General features: G+C 36.8%; 3 protein-coding genes and 2 pseudogenes across 9 annotated transcripts in view; 2 read left to right on the forward strand and 3 right to left on the reverse strand.

The window, feature by feature from the left end:
- LOC148920308 (uncharacterized) overlaps positions 1–23,544 on the reverse strand; it is a 75,152-nt pseudogene extending 51,608 nt beyond the window's left edge. Inside the window, exon 1 of the transcript XR_016124296.1 lies at positions 20,202–23,544. The product of XR_016124296.1 is annotated as an uncharacterized LOC148920308 (transcript). The remainder of the gene's footprint in view (positions 1–20,201) is intronic.
- LOC103322596 (uncharacterized) lies at positions 5,908–9,142 on the forward strand. Its single transcript, XM_089046498.1, has 9 exons — positions 5,908–6,029; positions 6,098–6,211; positions 6,309–6,371; positions 6,559–6,625; positions 6,793–6,893; positions 7,707–7,751; positions 7,828–8,145; positions 8,231–8,333; positions 8,751–9,142. Exons 1-9 carry the CDS (start codon positions 6,018–6,020, stop codon positions 8,831–8,833), a joined length of 906 nt encoding a protein of 301 aa, XP_088902624.1. The 5' UTR covers positions 5,908–6,017; the 3' UTR covers positions 8,834–9,142.
- On the reverse strand, positions 9,051–11,339 carry LOC103322620 (uncharacterized; annotated as a pseudogene).
- Positions 16,646–19,672, forward strand: LOC103322619 (uncharacterized). 6 transcript variants are annotated; one of them, XM_089046499.1, is made up of 8 exons: positions 16,646–16,707; positions 16,782–16,855; positions 16,972–17,016; positions 17,382–17,503; positions 18,085–18,313; positions 18,390–18,707; positions 18,791–18,893; positions 19,310–19,672. In XM_089046499.1, exons 5-8 carry the CDS (start codon positions 18,206–18,208, stop codon positions 19,390–19,392), a joined length of 612 nt encoding a protein of 203 aa, XP_088902625.1. In that variant the 5' UTR covers positions 16,646–16,707; positions 16,782–16,855; positions 16,972–17,016; positions 17,382–17,503; positions 18,085–18,205; the 3' UTR covers positions 19,393–19,672. The 6 variants fall into 6 exon arrangements, with proteins under 6 accessions (XP_088902625.1, XP_088902630.1, XP_088902627.1 ...); XM_089046504.1 differs by lacking the exon at positions 17,382–17,503; XM_089046501.1 differs by having other exon boundaries at positions 16,658–16,855; positions 17,382–17,481.
- A 142-nt stretch (positions 23,545–23,686) lies between the features above and the next one.
- LOC103322595 (protein RALF-like 32) lies at positions 23,687–24,230 on the reverse strand. Its single transcript, XM_008224524.2, has one exon. The coding sequence runs from the start codon at positions 24,182–24,184 to the stop codon at positions 23,843–23,845; it is 342 nt and encodes a 113-aa protein (XP_008222746.1). The 5' UTR covers positions 24,185–24,230; the 3' UTR covers positions 23,687–23,842.
- Positions 24,231–27,210: the final 2,980 nt, after the last annotated feature.

Consider the following 27,210-nt stretch of genomic DNA (forward strand, 5'->3'; position numbering starts at 1 on the left):
CCATAAGGTAAATTTAGCCCAATGAGTTTTCAAATCCTGCATTCGTCCCTATACAGAGTTATGATTTCATCTTACAAGACCTCTCTCAACACAAAGAGAAATCTATCATCTAAGATAGAGAGAATTAGAGACCGATTGACAAGAGAAAATATAGATGAAAAGAAAAGAGAATTTTAACGGTATTTATTGTCAAATAACTTTAGCATGTGATAATAATAATAAAAAAGATCACAAAAATGCTTATATGTTGTAAATGGGGATGGGGCAATAGGTGAAAGTGAAAGCAAAATTTATAGTCAAGTTGAAGAATTTGTTATGAGCCTATAGGCTAAGTATAACGACGTATTAAAAAATGTGGTTGGAGTCACTACTGCTAAGAAGAAATGAGTCTGTGTATTACGTCTATAAATGAACGTAATGTATTTGCAATGTATCATAATAGTATCATAAAAGTACTCTATTCTCTCTATTTTACAATGTTATTCATCTTATAAAATTTTAGAGTATGCTAATCCAAACCAAAATAAGATGGAGGGAAAATTTGTAACTTGGGCCTGGGTGGATTTGTAGTACTTGAAAAAAAAAAAGATTTTTATCACAAATGGTCTCTGAGGTTTGCCAAATTATCACTTTTGGTCCTTTATATTTTTTTATTCTGACATTTTTGGTCCTTCATGTTACACCTTATACATCAATTTGGTCATGTCATTAGGTTCTGTCGAAATTTCTATTAAATTGATGACATGGCGTATATACGGTGCCCACATATCCAATAATAAAATGCCATGTGGATTTGAATTAAAAAATATGTTTTGAAATGTTTAAGAAATTAAATTTTAAAAAAAACAGAAAATTAAATTTAAACCTTAAAAATAAAAATAAAAAAACTCCAATCCAACTCCCCCTTCCCCCTATCATCCCCTTTGTTCTTTGCCTCTCTCTCTCTCTCTCTCTCTCTCTCTCCCCTCTCTCTTTCTAATTTCGCTATCTCCTTCTTCTCCTATCCTTTTGATTTATCTCTCTGCCTATGAATCACTCTGTAAAGTGAAGAAAAATAAAATAAATTTTTTGGGTATTTGGGCCTAGGGGTGGGTCTTGGGTTGGGTAATGAGTGGTTGCTTTGGTTTAGTCGGGGTTGGGTGGGGATGGATCGGGTGGGAGAGAAAGCAAGATTGAGAGGAGGATGAGCAGAGAGAGAGGAAGAGAGTGTTTTGCCCTAATTTGGCACACCCAATCTAAATAATCAAAAGCCCATATCAATTTTTGGACAGCCACTAGCGTTCCCTTATGATTAGGCCAAAATTGCACACCCACTTAGCATCAAGGCTCATAACAAACAAAGCAAACGCAGACCCAAACAGTTTAGGTTTTTCGTTTTAAATCAGAATCGAGGGCCCAAAATCAAGAAAGCCCAAACCCAAGGCAGATTGTTTACCAAGAATGGACCCAAGATCGGAAGAAAGCCCAGTGCATGTAAATTGCTCAGCTCACAGTCCCAATACTCAACCTGGGCTTAACGCACGATCAAATGAAGAGAAAAAAACAAACCCACGTGACTACCCAATTTTGAAAAGTTAGCAATTTCAACTAGGTTGATAAGAAGTTAATGAAGGCATGTATAAAAGAAAGACATCTCTGAAATCTCTGCCACCAGAATATCAAAATTCCCTTTTCTATATATTTCTACATCAGGATAGGCATCATTCCCAATGGATAAGCAGACTATATTTTCTAAAGAGATAAGTAGGGTGCATGGAGTTTTTCATCTGGAAGATCAAACTAACCATCATAGCAGTTTTGAACTCTTGCAAAAAGCAGTTAAGATTAAGAAAGGATTAGGTTTTCTTTCACAGAAAAACTAGGAAGTGATTACCTTAGAACTGACTATTGATGGTTTACTTGCCAGAATAGATAACTTCCCTTTTCTTTGACACTTAAAAAATAAAAGATCTTGTTTTTTAGAAAATCTGCCGCCCATTTTAAAGATTAAAAATCTCACTCCAACATTTTCTATAAATATGAGAGAAGATGAACAGATCAAAGGACAGCCAAAAATCAATCAAAAATAAAAACTCAAAATAATCACTTGATCTCGAAAGCCTTCAAAACATTGAAGCAACCAAAAGCTCATTAAGCCACAAGAAAGAAGCCAGCTACAAATCAAATTCTCCAACTTCAGTTCAGACTTAGAGAAATAAGTCATTCAAAATGAGATTTCTCTCGTTACAAATTTGGTTCAGCATAAGCCAAATCAAGCAGAGTTCGGGTTTTACAAATATGAAAACCTCAACAAATTTATGAAGAGCCCTGATCAAGCAAACATGTACCACAAAGGCAGCTCAATAATCATCAAGTCCACCACTCGCCTTCCAAACTAAAGAGGTCCCAATTCTACTCAAAAAGCCTTCCAGGCTTGAAATAGATTAAAGCTCGCAAACTTGAACGCGTTGGTATCGATTTACAGTGAAACTTGACGATTGAAGTTGTTGACAATCCATCGGCAAGATAGGCATATCCAATCCAACCCGAATCGAAGCATCTATCCAGGCAGAAATGGAAGTCCAGCCTTCTTTGTGTCTTTCTAGAGTTGGTTTTCCTTTTGAGTTTTGTAAAAGCATCCCGCCTAAAACAGTTCATTTCTTATCATTTATTCGCTAGAACTACCTAGTTTTATACTATGAAAAATTGTGAAGTCCTCACCAATTTGAGGCAAGAAAAGAACTTACTTGGGAGATATTCCTGACCTAAATTCACAACCGCATGTTTAGAAATCAGTAACACGCAAGTTATCTATTTTTAAGAAGTCTGCTGGATTTTTCATTGCTTGCACACTAAAGAAAGTTGACATGTCAACCAGTCAATGGTTTTCAAGGCAATGGGAAACTTTGCCCTACCATCACAAGAACAAACATAAAACGGGTGAACAGAGAGATCATAGGATGTGGAAGGAGAGGGGTGGCATGGGAGGGGAGCGAGAGGACAGAGAGGTGAGTTTTTTTTGGTAATTCTATATGAACCCATAAATTACTCTTTACACCCCATAATTTTTTACACCCCACTAAATTTTAATAAAATTTCAAATTACTCATTAAACCCTTTTTTCTCCCTAAATTGCCCTCATGAACCCCATTCCCTAACCATCCACCGAAAACCTCATTCCCTTCCAGCCACACCTCCCCATCTGAAATCAAACCCCATCCCATCGATATCTTGCAGACCCACCCCATCGCACACCCATCACATTTACAACAACCTCCATCGCAAAACCATCGAAGAACCCATCCCTTTGCCATCGCAGATCTTTGCTCACCACCGAACCCCATTGCACAACCAAGCAAACCCAAACCCATCTCTGAAACAGAACCATCACAACCATCTCCATCTCTGTAAACCCGAAAGCCATTGAAGGTCAAGTTTTCAAAAATCCTTATTCAATGTTTGATTTCAAATTTGATTTATATATTTACGTTTCTAAGTGTTGATTAAGCCTATGTTTGGTTTCACTTTTGAAAATCCAAAGTCTGATATTGATTTTGATTTTGATTTCCACGTTGTGGGTTGTTCGAACTTGGTTTTACGAAAATGGATTCTAGTTTCGATGGATTACCATCGAAATGATTACATTGCTTCAATGGTAGTCCACCGAATTTGAACCTGAGTTCGGTGGGTTACCACCGAAATTGTTACCTTGTTTCGTGGTAGTCCACCGAATCGCTTTCTATTTTTCGGGGACTCACCGAATTTCTTTCGCTTTTCAGGTACTCCATCGAATATGTGTTCTTTTTGTGATTGTCCACCGAATTTATTTTTTTCAGTGATTATGTACCAATACCGAGTGTGTACTTAATATTGTTTATTTTTAGATATGAAGAGGATTCGCAGAGGTACTACTGAAGCTTCATCATCCCGACCTAATAGACAACGTCTCACGGCCTCAACGAGGAGACAGAGAGTGGCTCCCCAAGATCACATTGAGGATACTACAGAGGTTGGAGATGTAGTTCCTACTTATGATAGTAATGTTAACGCAGAGGTTGAAGATGTAGCTGTTACTCAGGATACTAATGTTGAGGTACATGCCGAGCCTACTGAGCCATCTCGAGTAGGTCCCATATTAGTAGATGTCACCCCCACAATTGCAATAGTGGGAAACGATACCTATTAGTCTTATAGGTGCAATCCATGATAAGTACATGTGGAAATGCGCGCAAAATATCAATATTAATGGGGTGTGTCCAAAACAGGTCAGTTACAATATCACCATATGTCCTATGTCACTCAATATAATTGTGTTCGGATAACTTAGTAAACAATTGTTGCATTTGGGTTCTCCCAGCAAATTCTTTGGTTCTATTTCAGATCCTAGCATTGTATATTGTCTTCATAGTTGAAACATTCATTGCATCTCTATTTTTAATGGTGACCAAAATATCTCTGGGTTTCACCAAACTCTTAGACATGTCCACCAACAAGGCATTCTCCTCTTTAGTAAGTCGCCCCACAAATGAATGACCTTGAAGATACTCTGAAATAGGATGGTTGTGTACTCCACAAACCACCTCCAACTTCCAATCATTCCCATCACCAATATTGACACCTTTTAACAAGAATGAGCGTCCTCATTTCTTGGTACCAGTGTCCCTAGCACATTTTTTCATATCACTATTTGCATCCGACCTTATATCAGTTGTCTCACTAGACTTGCAAGACTTATAGTTACGTTCCTCTCACAAGCAAGTATTACATGAGGTCTCCTCTTGCCCTCACCTCCATAATCAGACCTTTTAATTACAATGACAATATTATTCAATTTTCCTTGTTCACGAGCCCATCGAAGTAATGCATCTCTACCATTGAATATCTACACATAAAACTCATATTATTTAAATATAAAATTTGAAACATTAATGCCACGTTAATGATACTAAAAAGGATTTCAAACAAATAATTACCGAATAAGTTGTGAACACACTATAGTCCATTATACATTCTGTTCCCACATTGTTGCATTTAGTAGGGGCGTCACCTTGATTTTGTTCCTTCAATGGGAGTAAGATCAAAATAGCTTGGATTAAATTTGTGGTCGGCAATAAGTTACTGAAAAAATAAATAAATTTCAATTGGATGCCACAAACGCAGGTAAAATTTCAGTAGTAAACCACTAAACTACGTTTCATCTTACGGTGGATCTCCACCGAATATCAAGTTGCTGATCGGCCAAAACCAACCGAAAAAGGTGCAACTTTTCGATGGCATCCCACCGAATTTACATTGCGTTTGATCGATGTAACGCAACCAATGATACGAAATACTAAACTTGCAAAACGCCAAAAAATAAACTCGTACCTCATTTGAAGCCTCTCTAACTTCAATCTCACCATTCATGAATAAATATAAGATATTTTTTCACCAGTATAAACTTATAAATCTAGGGTTTAGGGTTTAGGAACATGATAGTTTGAGAAAAAGTCAAACTAGGGTTGCAGGAACATATGTGGGGTGTAGTGAGCAATTTTAATTTTAATTTTAAATTTTTTTGTCCTTAACGGTAATTGTGTACAAGGGTAAAATAAGTTATTTATATTTAAAATTAGTATAGGGTGTAAAGAGCAAATAATGGGGTGCCAATAAAATCTCCTTTTTTTTTCTCTTTTGAAATTTTTTAAAAAGATTTTAAATGTTAAACTATTTAAAAAAAAAAACATTTTTATTTATTTAGATTCATTTGGCATTTTCTCATTGGCTACGTGAGCACCATATATATATGTCATATCAGCAATTTAATAGAAATTTTTAACATAATCTCACGGCGGGATTAAATTGATATGTAAGATATAACATAATGGAGCACTAATATCACAAAAAAAATATAAAAAACCAAAATGATAATTTTGCAAATCTCAGTAACCTTTGTGATAAAACCCAAAAAAAAAAAAAAAAAACAAACCTTTTAACCCAAAACCCCAAAAGCTGAGGGGCAGACTTCAATCACTCAGCAAAGTAGAGAGCAGACAGCAATGGAGTCTGAGGTGAGTTGTGCACTCTTTCTTTCGCCTTCTCTTTCCCAACACTGAATAAATTTTCTCGCGTTTCTCAGAAACCAAGTTTCGAACCGTTTCGGCTGTTTTCATCATCAGGGTCAGGATTTCTTGAACAATCAGATCCCCCTCTTCCCCCTCCGCCTCCTTGCGTCGAAGTGTTGCCCTCCGAGGTATTTAATTAATTGGTGTATTTTGCAAATTCAAGCACACGCCTAGATAGTTTCGAGATATGATACTGAACAATTGATTGATTTTAATGTGGAATAGATTTTGCCCTCTGTGAAGTACACTGTGGAGCCAGTGGAGTTGGGTGGACTTACTTTGCTCAAGGTCACTCCTTTCTTTTTCATTTCTGTTTGGTTTCCCAGAAAATGGAGCATAGTAAAGAAGAGCTATATAAACGAATATAAAATTTCATTGTTATCTCTCTTTTATTTAGAAAGTTTTGATAATCTATCAAGTTAAGCTTAATCTGAGTGTAAATGGGACTGAGAATTCATGTGTGTTTTGATTGTAGGGCCGCGTTAGTACTCAAGAGGTTTTCACGCTATCCAACTCCGATTTAGTTCCTGGGAAATATGAAGGTGTATAGAGTTCTTCCTATCTTTTGTTTGCTTTGTTAATAGTGATTCAATAATTAAAAATGACACTAGATTGAGTTTGAAATATTCTGCATTACGAATGTTTATCTTATTTATGAAATGCTGTTGCACCAAATGGTGATGGTATGTCTCTTGCTTTTCGGGTGCAGGGGGATTAAAGCTATGGGAAGGTTCTCTTGATCTAGTTAAAGCTCTAAGCTCTGAAGTTCAAAATGGACATTTATCGTTTACTGGTAAACGAGTTTTAGAGGTGGGCATCCTAATATTTTCAGGTGAATGTATACTGACCCATAATGCATACACATGTTAACATTCTTCATGTTACTTTGTGTGGTAGTCAAATGTTCAAGTGTAAATAAGTTGACTTTTATTCATAAAGGTGCCTTTGTGAAATGAGACATACGCTTCTCTACCTCAAGCCCTTACAAAGAGAAACTAGTTTGGCTTCTGGTCGCATTCCTGCCTACTTCATTCAGATTGTAGGGTCTCCTCACTAAGTATTACTCCATTAATTTCATTTTCACACATCGTAGAGGGGAACTCTTGAAATCTCTAGGTGCCTTTTAATTATTACTAACAGATGGCTAGGTCAACCTTTTGGTGCTCTTATATCCTAGCTTGGAACATTCAATTAAGTAAAGAATGTTAACTTGAATGAACTGCAATCTCTTCGTGATACATTACCAAATGGTTTAATGAAAAATAGCCTGAACACTTTAACCTTTGTTAGAGATACACCATGTTATGTTTAGTTGGAGTCTTTGTTATGGGCTCTAACATATAACTTCTGAAGAAGTTACATCCCTTCATTTGAAGGAATATATCTCTTCACATCTACAGACACATCATTTAATTAGGTATTACTTGGTGCACCTTCACAAGTCATTCATGAAGCTACATCGTTATTGATCAATAATCAGCATATAACTCATATATCACTACTACAAGTGATTATCTCTGATGAGTGATTTCCTCGTTGGCCTAGAAATTGAGGCCACTGGCTTTTATCTCCTTCTCCCATTTCTCACTTTGCCTTACTGTGTTTCCTATCATGATTTTTCAGCTTGGTTGTGGTCATGGACTTCCTGGTATCTTTGCTTGCCTTAAGGTGAGTTTTTGTTTCTTAAGCTCGTACATTTGTTTTCATAGATTAGATTTCTTAAGATTCTTCATTGTTGCTCCAGGGTGCAGCTGCCATTCATTTCCAGGACTTCAATGCGGAGGTCCTGCAGTGTCTCACCATACCTAATGTAAATTCAAATGTTCCAAGCTTCCAACCCCCAGCACTGCAAGTTACAAAGTGTGATGCGGGGACGGAAATTCGTTTTTTTGCTGGCAACTGGCGTGAAATCCATAAGCTTCTTCCCTATGTACAAAACATTGAGAAGGATTTTAATGTTAGTACAGGGAAAAGTCTAGATGCTCAGTATGATATTATTTTAATGGCAGAGACAGTTTACTCGATCTCTGCTCTCCCACATCTCTATGAACTCATAAAGAAGGTATTTCTTATTTAGTTTGTCATTATTTATGATTCAGAACTGTGAACTTGCAGCTGCTGTAGGTCTGATAATGTTTAATTTACAGTGCATAACTCCTTATCATGGAGTGGTATACATGGCTGCCAAGAAGCATTATTTTGGAGTCGGTGGGGGAACTCGAAGGTTCCTATCTATTGTGGAGAAAGATGGTAAGCTAGTCTGAATTATATAGAAAACTACTTAGAATCTATCTCGCCGCAGAAGTAGTCTCTTATTTGTTTTCTACCCTATTCCTTTGGTTCATGGAATTGGGTTTAAGGGGATGGAACAAGTTACAGTATACTACATTCATGTATGAGCAGGGTTTTGTTATTGTAATTAAAATGTTCATGGTTCCTTTGTTAAATATATGTTTCTTCTATGAATAGGCATTTTGGAGGCCTTAAAGATGTGACAATGTGGTTATTGACTGTTTGTCAAATAATTTATGTCTATACATTATTGTTTTTGGAAGTAGGCCTCTCTTCTTATAGAGTCCACATCGCCATCCTTATCTCAGAGTGATATCTTTATAGATGCTTAAATAAGATATTTGAAATAATTTTTATTGGAATTCCTTTCTGCAGGGGTCTTGGCTTCTAGCATGGTCGCTGAAGTTGCAGATGGTTCTTCTAATGTCCGAGAGGTATGGAAGCTTTCGTTTAAGTAGGCATGGAATTCATGTGGATCAAACACTGTCCTTATTTTTTATTTCTCTTTTGCAATCTCCTCCCCTGTGGCCACCAATTTGGCCACTTACCTCCTATATGAAGAATCAAATATTGTAATCGAAATTAGAAGAATCAAATGTTACAGTTGTTAGTCTATATGCTGACAAGAAGGATGTAGAGAATATTTGGTCATTAGATAATTTCTCTTCTCTAAACTTCTTTTATTTTTCTTTTGATTTACTGTGTCCTATGTAATGCAAATTCTTACTTTTTCAGTCCCAAAATATAAGTTTTTCTTTAATTATTTATATTTAGTTGATTTTTTTATTTCTGGGTTCATCGTTATTGTTTATTTTATTATTTTCGCTGATAAATTATAATTTGGTTGGATGCTGAATTTGTTGTGTTGCAATTTTCATTGAATATAGGTATTGTAACACTGAAATGGCAACTAATATCGCTTTGATGTGTCGATATAACATTGCGCCGAATTGTAAATTCTTGATATCTCTTCATTCTTGAACTTGCACTATGCACTAAGAGCAGTGGAAAGATTTGGATGTGGTTGAAAGTTCATGGGAGAGTTAGTACCTGTGAAAAGGATCCTGTTCTTGTTTATGGATCCATCGGCGAGATTAAGAATATTGAATGTATTTTTCAGCACCAAGGATCCTATACTTGTTTGAAACCACTTCATTTCACTAATATTGCTTGGTCATACAAGTTTAGAATCCAATGACATAATTAGCAGTTAAAAGATTTAACAGGATTGTAAACTAGTCCTAGCGGTCGCATGGGGAACTATTCTGCAGATACAACATGCCTTTTAGGACGCAAACCTCTCAAAGCTTTTAGGGTTTCCACATCAGACATCACCCCTTGTTTGATCATTTCCTCAACGAGCCTCAAAGCTTCACCTATCCTTTTAGCTTGCTATAGCTGTTGAGCAAGGCTTTATAGCAAGAAGCAAGGCTTCCTCGGTCCGTCTCTCCTTGCAAAGAGCATGTATTACAGTGTTAAGGGTTACAACATTTTGTGCAATTCCTTCATCCAACATTCTATTAAACAACCTTGTGGCTTCTTTCCATTGTGAGGAATGGCAGAGGCTTTAAGGAGTTGTAGGTGACGAGATCAGGCTTTACACCTCTAAGGAACATTTCTTCCACAAGTTTAATTGCCTCAGCCGTCTTCCCTTCCTTGCACAAAGCATCCAACACAGCTTCTTCCCACTTACCAGACTTGCATGAAGCATCAATTAAGGAATTGAAAGTGAAAACATCAGGCTTTATGCCTTGTTTTTCATTATTTCAAACAGAGCAAGTGCTCGTGTCCAAAGACCCATGTCTGGCGCAACACTTTTGTTGATCATATCTTGAAATAGGGTCAGCGCCTCATCTATTCTTCTTTCTTTGCATAAGCGGTCAATGATTGGATTATAGCATTGAGGGACAGGCTTAAACCTTCCATCTTCATACATTTGCTCGAGTATCTCAAGCGCCATACATGTTTTCCCAGCTCTGCACAACCCATTAATTATAGTAGCGTAAATGATTTCATCGCATGCTAATCCTTTCTCTTCTATTTTCCGGAGTAACTCCATTGCCTCAGAGAGCGACCTATACTTGCAAACCCCATCAAGCAAAGCATTCAAAGTATAAGCATTGGGCTGAAGACCATGTTTAAGGATAGTTGCTAAAACAGAGAAACCCAAGTCCACCCGATTCATACGGCACAAGCAATTGATAACAACAGTCAGTGTACTGACTTCCGGGTGTAAGCCAACACAAGCCAGCATCTGTTTATACATAGAAACTACAGCGGAACACTGATTCATCTTGGAGACTGCCCCAAGCAAATGATTAATAGCCCAAATCGAGGGAAGGGGTTTCATTTGAATTACGGAATCGAAGTGACCCAGTGCTTCATCTAACCCAAGATTACCAGATTTACAACGCGTTTTTACCAAATCCTCCAAATCAATGGTTTCCTTAACACTAACAGTATGACAACGATTGACAGCAAAAGAGCAAAACTGGCTTCTGAAAAAGACGAGCCCAAACAGAGAATAGAGAGAAGAAGGATTACCCTTTTGGAGAAGCGTGAGCCCTGGAGCTCTTTTCGCCATAATTTTCGTCGTCATCGACCAGCTCCTAACGCAGAGCAAGCAATTCATGATTTTTTTTGGTCGAGAGGAATGAAATTTCATTGCCAAAACATACAACTTACAAGGAGCTCAAATACGAAAAAAACAGAAAAAAGAAAAACAAGGGGTCAAGCATAACAAAACAAAACCCAACCTAAAATACCAAGATAGGAGGGCCAAAACAACAAAAGCCCACAAAATACAAAAACCCCTAAACAAAACAACCCGCCGTCGCCACCACCAGGAAAGTTGCCGCCGCCACAAGAAAAGTAAGTGCGAGGGTCTAGTTGCTTCAATTTTAGGGAAGAACGTTCATTTTCCATTGGTTCATCCATTTTTGCCTGTTGTTGGTAGGGCATCTATATTTATGTTTTATTTTTGACAAAGTGATATTCTAAATTATATTTTGGAAAAATAGCATTACTCTTTGTATATGGGGTGGCGCCATTGTGGAAAAGTGGGTCAAACTTTCCCCCTTACCCAAGTGACAATATTAAATCAAAACTCATTTCTCATCCAAAGCCATGTATAAAGACTGAGTTATTCAATTACCCAATGGATTGCAAACCTTGACTAGTAAAAAATGAATATGTTGATTCATACATAACGAGGATTAGGAGAAAGACTTCCATGAAATGAGTATTAGATTTTATTTGTGCCACATCAGCTAAGCAACCAATTTTTCAGTAGTTGTAAGTTGAAGGAATATTGGTGCATTTTGCCCAGAAGAATTTCAAAATTTGTAACTGTACTCAAAATTATTGGGAATATCTTGGAGCCCAAAACATGAAAAAAGTTCAATTTATTTTCAGAAAAAGCTTGGCTCCTTGAAAATGAGGAGTTCCTCCTTACAATTGGTTGTAAGGACTCAATGGCTAGTTGGTGTGCGACCCCGAGGCAAACACCATGTGTTCGACGAAAGACCTGAAGCTCTTGGCCAAAAAGAAGTCTTTTTGGTCCAGACGCATTCAATTTCTTTTATGATGTGGCTAATATGGCACCGTTTTAAGCCATGTCTTTTTTTTTAGGGGTCAGAATCAGAAAGCTTCATTCAATCAATCCCACAACCGCCATCCTGGGAAAATCCATAAAAACTTCCTCCAACTTCATTATATAAATAAAGATTTTGATTCTTTAGAAATTATATGTTGTGATGTGATTCACCAAACCCTAGCTTTCATTTTGTTTGTTTTCTTCTATATTGCTTTGTAGGATTTTGGGGAAGAGATAGAAGGACGTCATGCATATTTTTCGGGAGCATATGAAGTCCTACTGTTTATTGAAATTTAGGGCAAACAGTTATGAAGAAAATTGAAGTCCCACTGTTTTTTGTGCGTTGACAGTAACTATTGCTAAATTATTGATGTTAACAATGGAAATGAAAACAAAGTGTTATGTTTTCTTCTGCTGGAATGTATTTATACCACATGCAACTTGGTGCCTTTGAATATGAAATTAATAAGGCTGTGGGAAAGTTTGACACATAAGTTTTTTTTATTTGGTTCACTTTTTATTTTTTTTTCATTTCAAAAAAGTCGAAATTTTTACACCACGATCCCATGAAGTAAAAATCATGAATCCGCCAATGCGTGCAAAGATAAAAATGCACTACTGCCACTTGCTCTAGGTGAAAATGTTTTAAATTAGTGTTAATGGTAACTCTAATTTGAACTCTAAAAAGAAATATCTGCAAACAAATGATATTATTATTATTGTTGTTGTTGTTGTTAAGACATCCGCAGTTCAGTTCAATAATTCAATTTATTGACCCTTTTTTGCAGCTATTGAACTGAACTACAGTTTCACTTGCAGTGAAGGAGTTCAATTGCTTATAAATTAAAAAATATTTTTAAAATATATATATTTTTAAATGATCGAATAAAATAAAAATGAATAAAGTTAATTACGATAAGAATTATACAATTAAAATAGTTTCAAAAAGATCTTTAAAAAGAGAATAATTTAAAAATAATTATTATTATTTATAAAAAAAAATTAAAAAAAAACCCTAACAGGAAACTTATTTCAGAGAAACTTAACTCCTGCAATTTTTTTTTCCTATCTCCCTTCTCTGCAACGTCCTCCCCCTCGGGCACCCTTTCCTCTTTCCAGTTGTTTTTCTCTTCTTCCTTTCCCTGCATTTCTCCACCAAAGTGCACAAGTATTTTTTTATTTTTATTTTTTATGGGAGAAAATGCAATTATCTTATTTTGTTGGGTTGATTAAAGACAACTTTTTGTACTTCTTTTGTCGATTGTTTGTTGTAATGCTTAAGAGTCTTTATTTTTTTGGGGTCAATTAATCCTGGGATATTATATTTCTTGTTTGTAATATGAGAGAGTGCAATAGAGGTACAAAGATCCACCACGCACAAGTCACACTCCGTGTGTCATGCCAAATAAATAATCCGTCGCGCTAGGAATCGAGATTAAGGTTATAAAAATGTGTTAGCTCTACAAATTCATGCTAATTATCCCGTTAAGCACCATAATTAAAAAAAACATGCCAAGCAACATGTCATGCCAAGTGGGAAATCATTATGTCACACCCAACCACACTACAAGCATAAGTGGGCCCAAGCCACTCAAATACCCGGGGCTTGCTTGAGTTGGTTGTGGTATGGATTGTAATAAGTTGTCATGAGACCCATTGATGGGCCGAGAAATGGAGGTTCTGGGTTGCTTGGGAGCCTCGGAACTCAAACCCATTTCTCAGGCCCAAACATGTGGGTGAGCACAAGAGAGAAAATATCCCAACCAAAATGGTCGATTAAATTAACCCATATAGCCCAATACTTGATGAGATTAGCCCATTTGTTTGGTAAGTTGACTTGCTATCTTAGAAGGCCCATACAATTAGAAATGAGAAGCAACAAAAAGCCTCAGCATTTGGCTGAGAGACAAAGCCACGAAAGGAGCTTAGAAGACCACGTGCACAGGGCTGCTGGGAGGGAAGGAACATGTTTTCAAGCAAAACATCCAAGGTACCAAAAGATATTGGTGCGCAAGGAGCCACCCTTCGAACCAGCATGTATACCCACTTCTTTCCTTCATCAGATCTAACCTTGAAAGAGGGAAGGAAAGAAAGGAAAGGGGATGGCTGAGAATAAGAGTTCTTCACTAGGGTAGCTGCGGGAAAGGGACCTTGAGCTCCTAAAATCCCTGATTTTGTACAAATAGGCAGAGGAAGTTTCACCAAGATGGAAAAGTCAGGGGAAGAGGAGAGAAAGAAAGGAAAAGATTTGGCCAAATTGGATAGAAACCATTAGAGTTTCTTGGAAATGGATAGCTTCCAGCGGCTATAAAAGAGGCCTCTTCTATCCAACAAAAAAAACACAACCAGAGAGCAAGCTTCCTCTTTTACTTCCAAAACCAGCAATTTTCGTGCTTAGCTCATCTTCTTCCTCCTTAGTTTTCCTTCTTGGCAGGCTGTTCTAACACTTGATGAACCTCTGTCAAGCTAAAACACTCAAGCCACATTTTTCTCTCTTTCCCTCATTCCCAAGCAAACCTTTATGCAAAACCATTTCTCTCCTACCTTAATATCCCATCTTTCCCCTAGAAACACTTAATTTTTTTTCTTTAGTGCTAAACTTATGACAACTTTGCTCCCATGCCACAAGCCTCTCATGTCAAGTTAAGATTCTACCTGTAAACACTAAGAATTTATCTATAAGCAGCCATTATTTTTTGTTGGTGAAGGTAACCGAAGTGTTTCCTAAGGCTTTACTATCATTTCGAAATATTTTAGGGTATGATCTTTGAACTCGACACAGGGGATATTTTCTTCATTTGCTTCTTATAGCAGCCCATTTGTAGCTGCGGAAGAAAAGGCCCTTACAAACGGTTTAGGAGAAAAGCAAGCTTACGGTGCAAACCGTAGGCTCTGATTTCCCGAGCCCATGTGTACAATCGCACCTGTTTTGATAAAAAGGCACCTTTGTTCTTCTTGATAGTCGCGCCTTTCTTCTCAATATGAATGAACCCTAATCATAACACCCAAAATTTCACCTACCAGACATAAATTTATGTATTCCTCTTCCCTTGTCACATAAACTTCCTGGTCTACTCTTTCTCTTTCACTTCCTCCCTCATCTAGTCTTTCTCATATGAACGTCTGAATCGGTACGTTTCTCTTGAATTCCCTATCTCTCTCTCTTTCATATTAAGGTTTGCATGTTATATTGCATTCACTTAATGTTTAAATTTTGTTTAGGATTTTAGGGCTTTGATTTTCTGGGTAAAAGTACTCTTTCTCTGTAGTAGTTGTGTTTGCAAAAATATAAATTGGCTTCTGTTGTTTTTGTGTGTTGTGTTTTCTAGTTTCTAGTAATTTGTTGAAGCATAGTAACTCTTTTTTAAAAGTTTTGTTGTGGTTTAAATATTCTTTACTTTTTCCAAAATTTTGGTTTTTCTTTTTTTGGCAATTCTTTGTGGTAATTTGTTATTCACAACTGTTGCTTCTTCCTCTTCTTTTTTTTTTTTTTTTGGGCATTCTGTTTGTTGGTTGTCTTTTCTTAAAATTCTAAGAACCTTTATTTGTTTGCTTTGACCCTCATTGTAATCCTGCTTTGCCCATCTAGTGGTGGAGTGTAGGGCATCATTTTAGTGATTTAATGGAGCTTGGAAAACAAATAAAAAGTACCATTAGAAGTAGAATGTATAAGAGAAAATTGAAGATCTTAACTGTGAATATGAGATAATTTGGGATGCATAAGGGTCAATGCATCTTGTAGTAGGTATCAATTCTGTATCTTAATGTGTTTAAAATAGTGTTGGTAGGTATCAGTTTATCTTAATGTTTTGAAAATAGTATATCAGTTATGTATCTTAATATGTTGAAAATAGTGTTAGTAGGTATCAATTATGTATCATAATGTGTTGAAAATAATGTTTGTAGGAATTAATTATGTATCTTAATATGATGAAAACGTGTTGATAATATTGTGAGTAGGTATCACTTATGTATCTTAATGTGTTCATAATATTGTGAGCATCACTTCTCTTTCTTAAGCAAAAGGTATCTGTTGTAGGTATAAAATGGAATCTAAATTTGTGATTTGTTTCCTGGAGTCAGAGTCTATTCTTCGCAGGTGAATAATATGTGTGTGGCAAGTACAACCCTGTGTAATTTTGGGGCGCATTTAAGTGACTTCTTATGAAAAGATTTATAGAGAAGTTGAAGACTTTGTTATGAGCCTATAGGCTAGGTATAATGATGTATTAAAAGATGTGGTTGGAGTCACTATTGCTAAGAAGAAATGAGTTGGTGCATTACGTCTATAAATGAACGTAATGTATTTGAGTTGTATCATAAAAGTTGCTAATATATAATGAGTCGGTGCATTATTCATCTTATAAAACTTTCAGAGCAAGCAGAAATAAAAATAATAATCCAAACCGAAAATATGATGGAGGGAAAATTTGTAACTTGGGCCTGGGTGGGTTTGTAGTGGGGGCTTCTATAATGAGGAGTTAAAGTGAGGAGACCGATCCGACCGTCAAAACATTTAAAATATTTAAGTCCCATAATTTCTTTACATTTGTTGATGGTGAGATTCGACCTCCTCAAATAACCTCTTCACTTTAAGTCCCCATTATAGCCTTTCCGGTTTACAGTACTTGAGAAAAAAAAAAAAAAAAAAAAAACTTTTAACCCAGAGCCCAAAAGCTGAGGGGGCAGACTTCAATCACTCAGCAACGTAGAGAGCAGACAGCAATGGAGTCTGAGGTGAGTTGTGCACTCTTTCTTTCGCGTTTCTCAGAAACCAAGTTTCGAACCGTTTCGGCTGTTTTCGTCATCAGGGTCAGGATTTCTTGAACAATCAGAGCCCCCTCTTCCCCCTCGGCCTTCTTGAGTCGAAGTGTTGCCCTCCGAGGTATTTAATTAATTGGTGTATTTTTCAAATTCAAGCACACGCCTGCATAAGTTTCGAGATATGATACTGAACAATTGATTGATTTTAATGTGGAATACATTTTGCCCTCTGTGAAGTACACTGCGGAGCCAGTGGAGTTGGGTGGACTTACTTTTCTCAAGGTCACTCCTTTCTTTTTCGTTTCTGTTTGGTTTCCCAGAAAATGGAGCATAGTAAACAAGAGCTATATAAACGAATATAAATTTCATTGTTATCTCTCTATACTTTCCTTTTAAGGAAAAAAAAAAGTTGCCCCTTTGAGTAGAAACTTTTGATAATCTATCAAATTAAGCTTAATCTGAGTGTAAATGGGACTGAGAGTTCATGTGTGTTTTGATGATAGGGCCGCGTTGGTACTCAAGTGATTCAGTAATTAAAAATGACACTAGATTGAGTTTCTAATATTCTGCATTACAAATGTTTATCTTATTTATGAAATGCTGATGCACCAAATGGTGATGGTATGTCTTTTGCTTTTCGGGTGCAGGGGGATTAAAGTTATGGGAAGGTTCTATTGATCTAGTTAAAGCTCTTAGCTCTGAAGTTCAAAATGGACATTTATCGTTTACCGTAAACAAGTTTTAGGGGTGGGCATCCTAATATTTTCAGGTGAACGTATACTGTCCCGTAATGCACACACATGTTAACATTCTTCATGTTACTTTGCGTGGTAGCCTAATGTTCAAGTGTAAATAAGTTGACTTATATTCGTAAGTGAAATGAGACATACGCTTCCTTACCTCGAAGTCCTTACAAAGAGAAACTAGTTTGGCTTCTGGTCGCATTCCTGCTTACTTCATTCTGATTGTAGGGTTTCCTCACTAAGTATTACTCCATTAATTTCATTTTCACACATCGTAGAGGGGAACTCTTGAAATCTCTAGGTGCCTTTTAATTGTTACTAACAGATGGCTAGGTCAACTTTTTCGGGCTCTTATATCCTAGCTTGGAACATTCAATAAAGTAAAGAATGTTAACTTGAATGAACTGCAATCTCTTCGTGATACATTAACAAATGGTTTAATGACAAATAGCCTGAACACTTTAACCTTTGTTAGAGATAACACTATGTTCTGTTGGATTAGATGGAAGTTATGTTTAGTTGGAGTCTTTTTTATGGGCTCTAACATATAATTTCTGAAGAAGTTACATCCCTTAATTTGAATGAATATATCTCTTCACATCTGCAGACACATCATTTAATTAGGTGTTAATTGGTGCACCTTCACAAGTCATTTCATGAAGCTACATCGTCATTGATCAATAATCGGCATATAACTCATATATCACTACTACAAGTGATTATCTCTGATGAATGATTTCCTCGTTGGCCTTGAAATTGAGGCCACTGTGTTTCCTATCATGATTTTTCAGCTTGGTTGTGGTCATGGACTTCCTGGTATCTTTGCTTGCCTTGAGGTGAGTTTTTGTTTCTTAAGCTCGTACATTTGTTTTCATAGATTAGATTTCTTAAGATTCTTCATTGTTGCTTCAGGGTGCAGGTGCCATTCATTTCCAGGAGTTCAATACGGAGGTCCTGCAGTGTCTCACCATACCTAATGTAAATTCAAATGTTCCAAGCTTCCAACCCCCAGCACTGCAAGTTACAAAGTGTGATGCGGGGACGGAAATTTGTTTTTTTGCTGGTGACTGGCGTGAAAGCCATAAGCTACTTCCCTATGCACAAAACATTGAGAAGGATCTTAATGTTAGTACAGGGAAAAGCCTAGATGCTCAGTATGATATTATTTTAATGGCAGAGGCAGTTTATTCAATCTCTGCTCTCCCACATCTCTATGAACTCGTAAAGAAGGTATTTCTTATTTAGTATGTCATTATTTATGATTCAGAACTGTGAACTTGCCGCAGCTGTAGGTCTTAATGTTTAATTTACAGTGCATAACTCCTTCTCATGGAGTAGTATACATGGCTGCCAAGAAGCATTGTTTTGGAGTCGGTGGGGGAACTCGAAGGTTCCTATCTATTGTGGAGAAAGATGGTAAGCTAGTCTGAATTATCTAGAAAACTACTTAGAATCTATCTCGCCGCAGAAGTAGTCTCTTATTTGTTTTCTACCCTATTCCTTTGGTTAATGGGATTGGGTTTAAGGGGATGGAACAAGTTACAGTATAGTACATTCATGGATGAGCATGGTTTTGTCGTTGTAATTAAAATATTCATGGTTCCTTTGTTAAATATATGTTTCTTTTATGAACAGGCATTTTGGAGGCCTTAAAGATGTGACAATGTGGTTATTGACTGTTGTCAAATATTTTATATCTATACATTATTGCTTTTGGAAGTAGGCCTCTCTTCTTATAGAGTCCACATCACCATCCTTGTCTCAGAGTGATATCTTTACAGATGCTTAAATAAGAAATTTGAAATAATTTTTATTGGAATTCCTTTCTGCAGGGGTCTTAGCTTCTAGCATGGTCGCTGAAGTTGCAGATGGTTCTTCTAATATCCGAGAGGTATGGAGGCTTTTGTTTAAGTAGGCATGGAATTCATGTGGATCAAACACTGTCCTTATTTTTTATTTCTCTTTTTCAATCTCCTCCCCTGTGGCCACCAATTTGGCCACTTACCTCCTATATGAAGAATCAAATATTGTAATCGAAATTAGAAGAATCAAATGCAGACAAGAAGGATGTAGAGAATATTTGGTCATTAGATAATTTCTCTTCTCTAATCCTCTTTTATTTTTCTTTTGATTTACTGTGTCCTATGTAATGCAAATTCTTCAGTCCCAAAATAGAAGTTTTACTTAATTATTTATATTTAGTTGATTTTTTATTTATGGTTTCATCGTTCTTGTTTCTTTTATTATTTTTGCCGATAAATTATAATTTCGCTGGATGCTGAATATGTTGTGTTGCAATTTTCATTGAATATAGGTATTGTCACACTGAAATGACAACTAACATTGCTCTGATGTGTCAATATAACATTGTGCCGAATCGTAAATTCTTGATATCTCTTCATTCTTGAACTTACACCATGAACTAAGAGCAGTGTGAAGATTTGGATGTGGTTGAAAGTTCATGGGAGAGTTAGTACCTGTGAAAAGGATCCTGTTCTTGTTTATTGATCCATCGGCGAGATTAAGAATATTGAATGTATTTTTCAGCACCAAGGATCCTATACTTGTTTGAAACCACTTCATTTCACTAATATTGCTTGGTCATACAAGTTTAGAATCCAATGACATAATTAGCAGTTAAAAGATTTTACAGGATTGTAACTAGGTCTAGCGGTCTCATGGGGAACTATTCTGCAGATACAACATGCCTTTTAGGACGCAAACCTCTCAAAGCTTTTAGGGTTTCCAAATCAGGCATCACCCCTTGTTCGATCATTTCCTCAACGAGCCTCAAAGCTTCACCTATCCTTTTAGCTTGCATATAGCCGTTGACCAAGGCTTTATAGCAAGAAGCAATATCAGGGACACGATCTTTTATCGCCATTAAATCAATGACCTTCTTTGCCTTGTCCATTTTGCCAAGAAAACAATAACCATCAATTAGCATACTGCAAGTTATTTTGCTCAGCTCCATACCATATTTAACTTTGGCCTCAACTACTTTATGAGCCTCTTCTGGCATCCCTCCTTGGAAGAGAGCATCCAAAAGTATTCTCAAAGTTATGGTATCAGGTAAGACTCCCTGAACTACCATTTCATCAAACAACCTTGTAGCTTCAGCCCATTGATATGTACGGCACATGCCATAAATTAGAGAGCTGTAAGTGACAATGTTAAGAATCATACCTCTTTGGGACATTAGCTCCAACACGGAGAGCGCTTCCTGAGTCCGTCTCTCCTTGCAAAGAGCATGTATTACAGTGTTAAGGGTTACAACATTTGGTGCAATTCCCTTCATCCAACATTCTATTAAACAACCTTGTGGCTTCTTTCCATTGTGCGGAATGGCAGAGGCTATTAATTAAGGAGTTGTAGGTGAAGAGATCAGGCTTTACACCTCTAAGGAACATTTCTTCCACAAGTTTAAGTGCCTCTGCCGTCTTCCCTTCCTTGCACAAAGCATCCAATACAGAATTGAATGTAACAATATTAGGCAAGGCTCCACAATCAATCATGTTTCTAAATAGCAGCACAGCTTCTTCCCATTTACCAGACTTGCATGAAGCACCAATTAAGGAATTGAAAGTGACAACATCAGGCTTTATGCCTTTGTTTTTCATTATTTCAAACAGAACAAGTGCTCGTGTCCAAAGACCCATGTTGCATAATCCATAAATTAATGAAGTGTAATTGATGATATTTGGTGCAATACCTTTGTTGATCATATCTTGAAATAGGGTCAGCGCCTCATCTATTCGTCTTTCTTTGCATAAGTTGTCAATGATTGGATTATAGCATTGAGGGACAGGCTTAAACCTTCCATCTTCATTCATTTGCTCGAGTATCTCAAGCGCCATACATGTTTTCCCAGCTCTGCACAACCCATTAATTATAGTAGAGTAAGCGATTTCATTGCATGCTAATCCTTTCTCTTCTATTTTCCGGAGCAACTCCATTGCCTCAGAGAGCGACCTATACTTGCAAACCCCATGAAGCAAAGCATTCAAAGTATAAGCATTGGGCTGAAGACCATGTTTAAGGATAGTTGCTAAAACAGAGAAACCCAAGTCCACCTGATTCATACGGCACAAGCAATTGATAACAACACTCAGTGTATAGACTTCCTTGCACCACTTACGTGCAGGGCCCCGAACAATAGCTCATCGAGCCTGTAGTATTCCAAATCCTCTTTCAACATCCTTCCTGTACGCTTCTTGCATTTGTGAAAAAAAGCCTCTTCTTTGGGTTATTGGGAGAAGAGATGGCCTTCACCAAAGTAGCCCAACGGGGGTAGATCCCATCTGCCAAATAGTAGTCCAAATAGTATTGATTTTCATTGACAATATATTCAACATGAGGAGTCACTCCATGTACCACATCATTGAACAATGGAGAACAAGCTAAAATGTTGATATCATTGTTGGATCTAGCAGCTCCAAAAAAGGCATGTCATATCCATATGTCGTATAAGGAAATTGGCATGCCCAAGCAGATGGGCAGTTCTTCCATTCCCACTGCATGCAGTCAAGACTTCCTAACATACCTGGGAAGCCTTGACAGCTTGCCTTGTGCAATAACCTGTAAAGGTCAACTGGATTTGGAGACCTGAGTACTATTGTCCATACATGGCTTCAAAAGTGCAACAAAACTTACAGTGTGATTCAAGAGCTGTGCTTTCACCCAATCTACATACTCATCAGTTGCGTTAGCCGAACATCCCCATGTGAGCATACGATAGACATTGGTTAACTTTTGCTCAAGGGATAGCCCTTGTCCGTTGAGCCCGTCTTTTTTCTGGCGAAAGTATGGCTTGTGATTGACAACATCATTCAAGATGTGGTAAAACAACTTCTTTCGTATTCGGAACTGCCTACAAAAGTCCGTAATATTAAAATGTGTCCTTTCAACGGAATAGTCAGACATGAGATTGTGATGGCGATCTTCCCTCTCACGGTTCTTGTACTCATGATCGACTACCAACCCACCATGTTTGGTGGCTTCATTCTCTGGCTTGTATCACTCTCTGATGATGTTCTTCATCATCTAAATCATCATCAAACATAAAGGAAAAAATGGTTTGGCCACAGTTTTCTATTAAAAGCTTGAAATGATACGAAAAGTATGAGAATGAAGAAGATGATGTGCTTGAAATGATATGAAAAGTATGAGAATGAAAGGAGATTGATGAAATTGACAAAGGAAAAATAAATAGAAAAATAGAAAAATTGTTTTTGATAGATTAATTGAGAAATGGGTGAGTATTTATAACATTTGGAGTGAGTTTTGGGGTTGGATATGATTTAGATTAATTTAAAATATTATTTTGATTGTTATTTTAGCCGTTGGATTTTTTTTTAACCGTTAAAATAACTTAGATTTAATCTAAATCGTTGATTTAAGTTACAATTAAAATATATAAAAAAAATATTTTTTTTAAAACAAAAAATTGAATTGTTGTCGTTGGATTCCAATGGCAACATAACAAAAAGGCGACTCTTGGCAAGCTGCTGCGTCAGGCAGCAGACAACCACTGTAGCGCGGGACCCAATCTAATTCCTTGTACATGGGCTGCTTAAGCAGCAGGTGGGCTCTATCGAAATTTTTTTGGGTCCAAGCAATAGCTGGACTGCTTTTTGGCCATATATTTGGGTTTTTCTAAATTTTGGCCCCTTCATTTTCTTGATTTGGGAGAGGTTTTGGGATATAATTTGGGATATTTTGGATTTGACGATGGTCTAACAAAACAAAACTCAACCTAAAATACCAAAATAGGAGGCCCAAAACAACAAAAACCCACAAAATACAAAAACCCCAACACCTAACCCTAAACAAAACAAGCCGTCGTTGATTTAGGGAAGAACGTTCATTTTCCGTTGGTTCATCCATTTTTGCGTTTTTATGTTTCATTATTGACAAAATGATATTCTAAATGATATTTTGGAAGTGTACATATGGGGTGGTGCTAGAGTGGAAAAGTGAGTCAAACATTTCCCCTTCCCCAAGTCCTTAAAACTAAGGAGGAGTTCCTCTTATAAGGACTCAATTGTAAATGCCACATCAACCACATATATATCTTCAGAAAGTAAAGATGAAAATTTTTCCTGACCCTATCTCAGCATAAGGCGATCATCTTTAGAAAATTGGATGTTAGCGAAATAGAAAAAGTCGATTGATACAAAACCCTGTGAGGAGTGTGCTGCATCTGAGGCTTTGATCTTAAAATTATGCATGAGTTTATTTGACAATTGAAGCAACCAAAGACATCAGTCACTGAAAATTCAAGAGCAACAGCTATATAGCTTCAAGTGTACTGCAAATATATAGGACTGTAAAAACCAAATAGAAATCCAAACTTGCACGTGTGATCACGAGTCTGATCGACAACGATAGTACTTAGAGCAGCCTCTGTTGTGAGGGTTAGATGGAGGAGGAAGGCAGCCCCCTGTTTTGCTATAAGCTTCGCCTTTACCGCCGCTATTGCAAATTGGCTGGTCCGGCTTTAAAGCCCCAGGTGAGATGTATTTCTTGGTTCCAAGAAACCTCCGGCTTATCTCCGACTCCATCAGCAACTCGCCTTCTCCGTCACACTCTGCTATCGAAGCATTGCACGATGTGTGTGAACGGCTCATCCATGAGGTAGCTGTGCTGAAATAAGGAAGGCCAAGGACTAGGAGAAGGAAGCAAAGTTTCAGAGATACAGACACCATTTTGTTGTATGCGAGTGTGGCTTCCCTTTCTTCCCACTTTCAACCACTTTATAGAGAATCACTTTTGTTTTCTACTTTTTTTTCTTTAAGAAAGATGGTTAGTGGAACGCGCATTATGGAAAAGCAGGGGGACCGCACTTTACCAAACCTGAAATTTCACTCAAGCATGTATTTTATTTTCCATGTGTGGTGAAAAGTTTCAACCAATGTTTGGTTACCGAAAAGAAAAAAACAATTAGTATATATTACGATATCAAATCTCAATCATAGGAGTAGATTGCTGCAGACTTTTAACTGATTCTGTTTCCTTCTCTAGTCCAGCAATCCCTGTAGTTTAGGCTGTAGTTATTACTTCTTTCCATATATGTTTATGTACAATTTGCTATATATCTTTGTAATTGTTATGACTGAATATATAAACAATATACATCAGATTATCACTTTTCACATATAGTCAACAAATTTTTTTATTATTAAGATTCTCATATTACCCCACCTACCTTTTTTTCATGAAAGAACCCACTTATTCTCCGATGGAAGTCTTAATTCTCGTGGTTAGTAATTCAAATGGTAATCATATCTCCTAAAGAAACAGAGAAATTAAATTAAACAGTCGTAAGTTCTCGAGTGCGGTTACCACAGTGATTGTGGCCCTCCTTCTTCCCCTGCTTGGCACCCAGGATCGAAACTCCTGATTTTTTTTCCTTCCAATGTAAACAAAAAAAAAAGAGTCGTAAGTTCAAAAAAATATTATTTCTCCCTCGGATTTACATTTTGAAATATGAAAGGACTGGCATTCCAATTTCTCAATAAGAGCAAGTCCACGGTGCAGCCCGAAGGGGGAATTCGTTCATGAGCAGCCCGGGGTGTGGGACCCACCAACTTGGGGTGGCCAAGGCAACTTCCGCCGAGTCCAAAACGCGGGGTGCGTCGTCATGCGCATTTCAAATTTGCACGCCAGCGGTAAAAAATTTGAACCAGACGTCGACGCCCAACGGTTGGAAGACACGTGGCACGCCCCAGCGCTCGATTTGATTCCAAAGCTTTATCCAACGGCTGTCGATTTTTCAGCAATAAAATTATGAAAAAAAATTGAAATTTTTTTTAAAAAAATACTTAAAAATTCTGATTTTTTTCCCTATAAATACCTATAAATACCCTTCACTTTCAACACCAATTCTCATACATTTTATTCTACTTCTACAATTACTCAACATTTTTTTCACTCTTCACTCTTCACTCAACATTTTCATCTCTTTCACATTGTAATTTTATTTCTTATTTTTATGGCTTCTTCTATTGAAACCGGAGGGGCGTGGAGCACCATGGAAGATGTTTCTTTGTGTGAGGCTTGGCTCCGAGTTTGTCATTGTCCCTTGACAGGCAATGAGATGAAATTTTTCCATATGTGGAAAAAAATTCATGCCGAATTTTGCGAAAAAATTCCGGACTCGCCTCGTACGGAAATGACATTGTCGAGTAGGTGGAAACTTCTCAACAAAGAGATGGCAAAATGGAGAGATGCCTTGGCAAAAGCGATGAACTTGTATAGAAGTGGGGAAAATCGTACTAACGAGGTAAGTATTTTGTAATTTTCGTTATATTAAGTTTAATGTCCTAATATATATATGTTGTTAATATTTATTGCATTTTCAATATTTTGTTAATATTTCTTGCATTTCAAATATTTTGTTAATATTTCTTACATTTCAAATATTTTGTTAATATTTCTTACATTTCAAATATTTTGTTAATATTTCTTGCATTTTCAATATGTTGTTAATATTTCTTGCATTTCCAATTGTTTCTTCATATTTCTTGCACTTCCAATTTATTTGTAAGGTTAATTGCATTTCCATTATTTTTATTTTGTTACTTGCATATCCAATATATTTTAAATAGTTATTGCATTTCCATTTTTTTGTTAAATAACTCATTCAAGCACAGATGTGGTTCGGTGCAACCGGGGGTGGCAAAAAAAAATTCACCCATCATGAATGTTGGGAGGTGGTGAAATATTGTAAACGCTTCAATATTATTCCCACGGGTCCCGACGTTGTGTTAAACGAGACGCCTCTCCGTGATGCAACGACATCGGATTCACCTCTCGATTCCCCTATGAGTGAAGACTCACCCATCCAAAAGGAACCGAGGCCCATTGGCCGAAAGGCTGCGAAGGCAAAGAAAACGGGTAATTCAAGCAATCATAATTCAAAGTTTTTGGAGGAAATTGCAAGGCGAAACGGCATAAGAATTGAAATGGAGCAAAAACGCCAAGATATGGAGGTGGCAATTCAAGCCGAGTGTGCACGAGAAAAAGAGTATTTGCGCAAAAAAGATATGGAGAAGACGGATCGGGAAACTATGGATGAAAATCATATCTGAAATTTGAAATTCATCCGAAATTTGAACACAAATTTATCTGAAATTTGAATTTTGAAATTCATTCGAAATTTGAACCCAAATTTATCTGAAATTTGATTTTTGAAATTCATCCGAAATTTGAATTTTGAAATTCATTCGAAATTTGAACCCAAAAATTTATCGAAATTTGAATTTTGAAATTCATCCGAAATTTGAACTAAAAATCTTATCCCGAAATTTTATCCGATTATGAATAGTCTTGACACGTAGGAACCAAGTAAATCTTATCCAAAATATTATCCAAATTAATTATTGAGGTAAAAAAATTGTGAATAAAACAAAAAATGAATAATCGCCTTAGCAAGGCAAGTGAAACACAAAATTGGATTTTAGGCAACTACTATTCATGTGAATAGTAGCTGCCCTAGCTCCCCCCTTGCCATGGCTAAGGGCAAATGGGTGGAGTTTCTCTAAGGATTAGATATTCTAGACAAACTAGAATAATTGGGATAGATAAATCGTGATTATGCTTGTGCTTGCGTAGAGTATATCAGCATAAAAATTAGTACAGAACCTTATTTGGCAAAAACTTGCATCGGTAGTTCTATCTGATTGTGAAAGAATGGGATTAAAAGTGACAATATTACAATAGTTTAAGCTCT

The sequence above is a fragment of the Prunus mume genome, linkage group LG2 (genome assembly GCF_029339155.1).
Source record: "Prunus mume cultivar Tortuosa linkage group LG2, ASM2933915v1, whole genome shotgun sequence".
NCBI classification, from domain to species: domain Eukaryota; kingdom Viridiplantae; phylum Streptophyta; class Magnoliopsida; order Rosales; family Rosaceae; genus Prunus; species Prunus mume.

Bases quoted from the DNA above. Each gene is read 5' to 3' on its own strand.
- LOC103322595 (XM_008224524.2), bottom strand. From the start codon at position 24,184: ATGGTGTCTGTATCTCTGAAACTTTGCTTCCTTCTCCTAGTCCTTGGC.
- LOC103322619 (XM_089046499.1), top strand. From the start codon at position 18,206: ATGAATGATTTCCTCGTTGGCCTTGAAATTGAGGCCACTGTGTTTCCT. The intron at 18,708-18,790 runs GTATTTCTTATT...TTTAATTTACAG, and splicing joins TCTATGAACTCGTAAAGAAG to TGCATAACTCCTTCTCATGG. The intron at 18,894-19,309 runs GTAAGCTAGTCT...TCCTTTCTGCAG, and splicing joins ATCTATTGTGGAGAAAGATG to GGGTCTTAGCTTCTAGCATG.
- LOC103322596 (XM_089046498.1), top strand. The intron at 6,372-6,558 runs GTCACTCCTTTC...TTTTGATTGTAG, and splicing joins GTGGACTTACTTTGCTCAAG to GGCCGCGTTAGTACTCAAGA. The intron at 8,334-8,750 runs GTAAGCTAGTCT...TCCTTTCTGCAG, and splicing joins ATCTATTGTGGAGAAAGATG to GGGTCTTGGCTTCTAGCATG.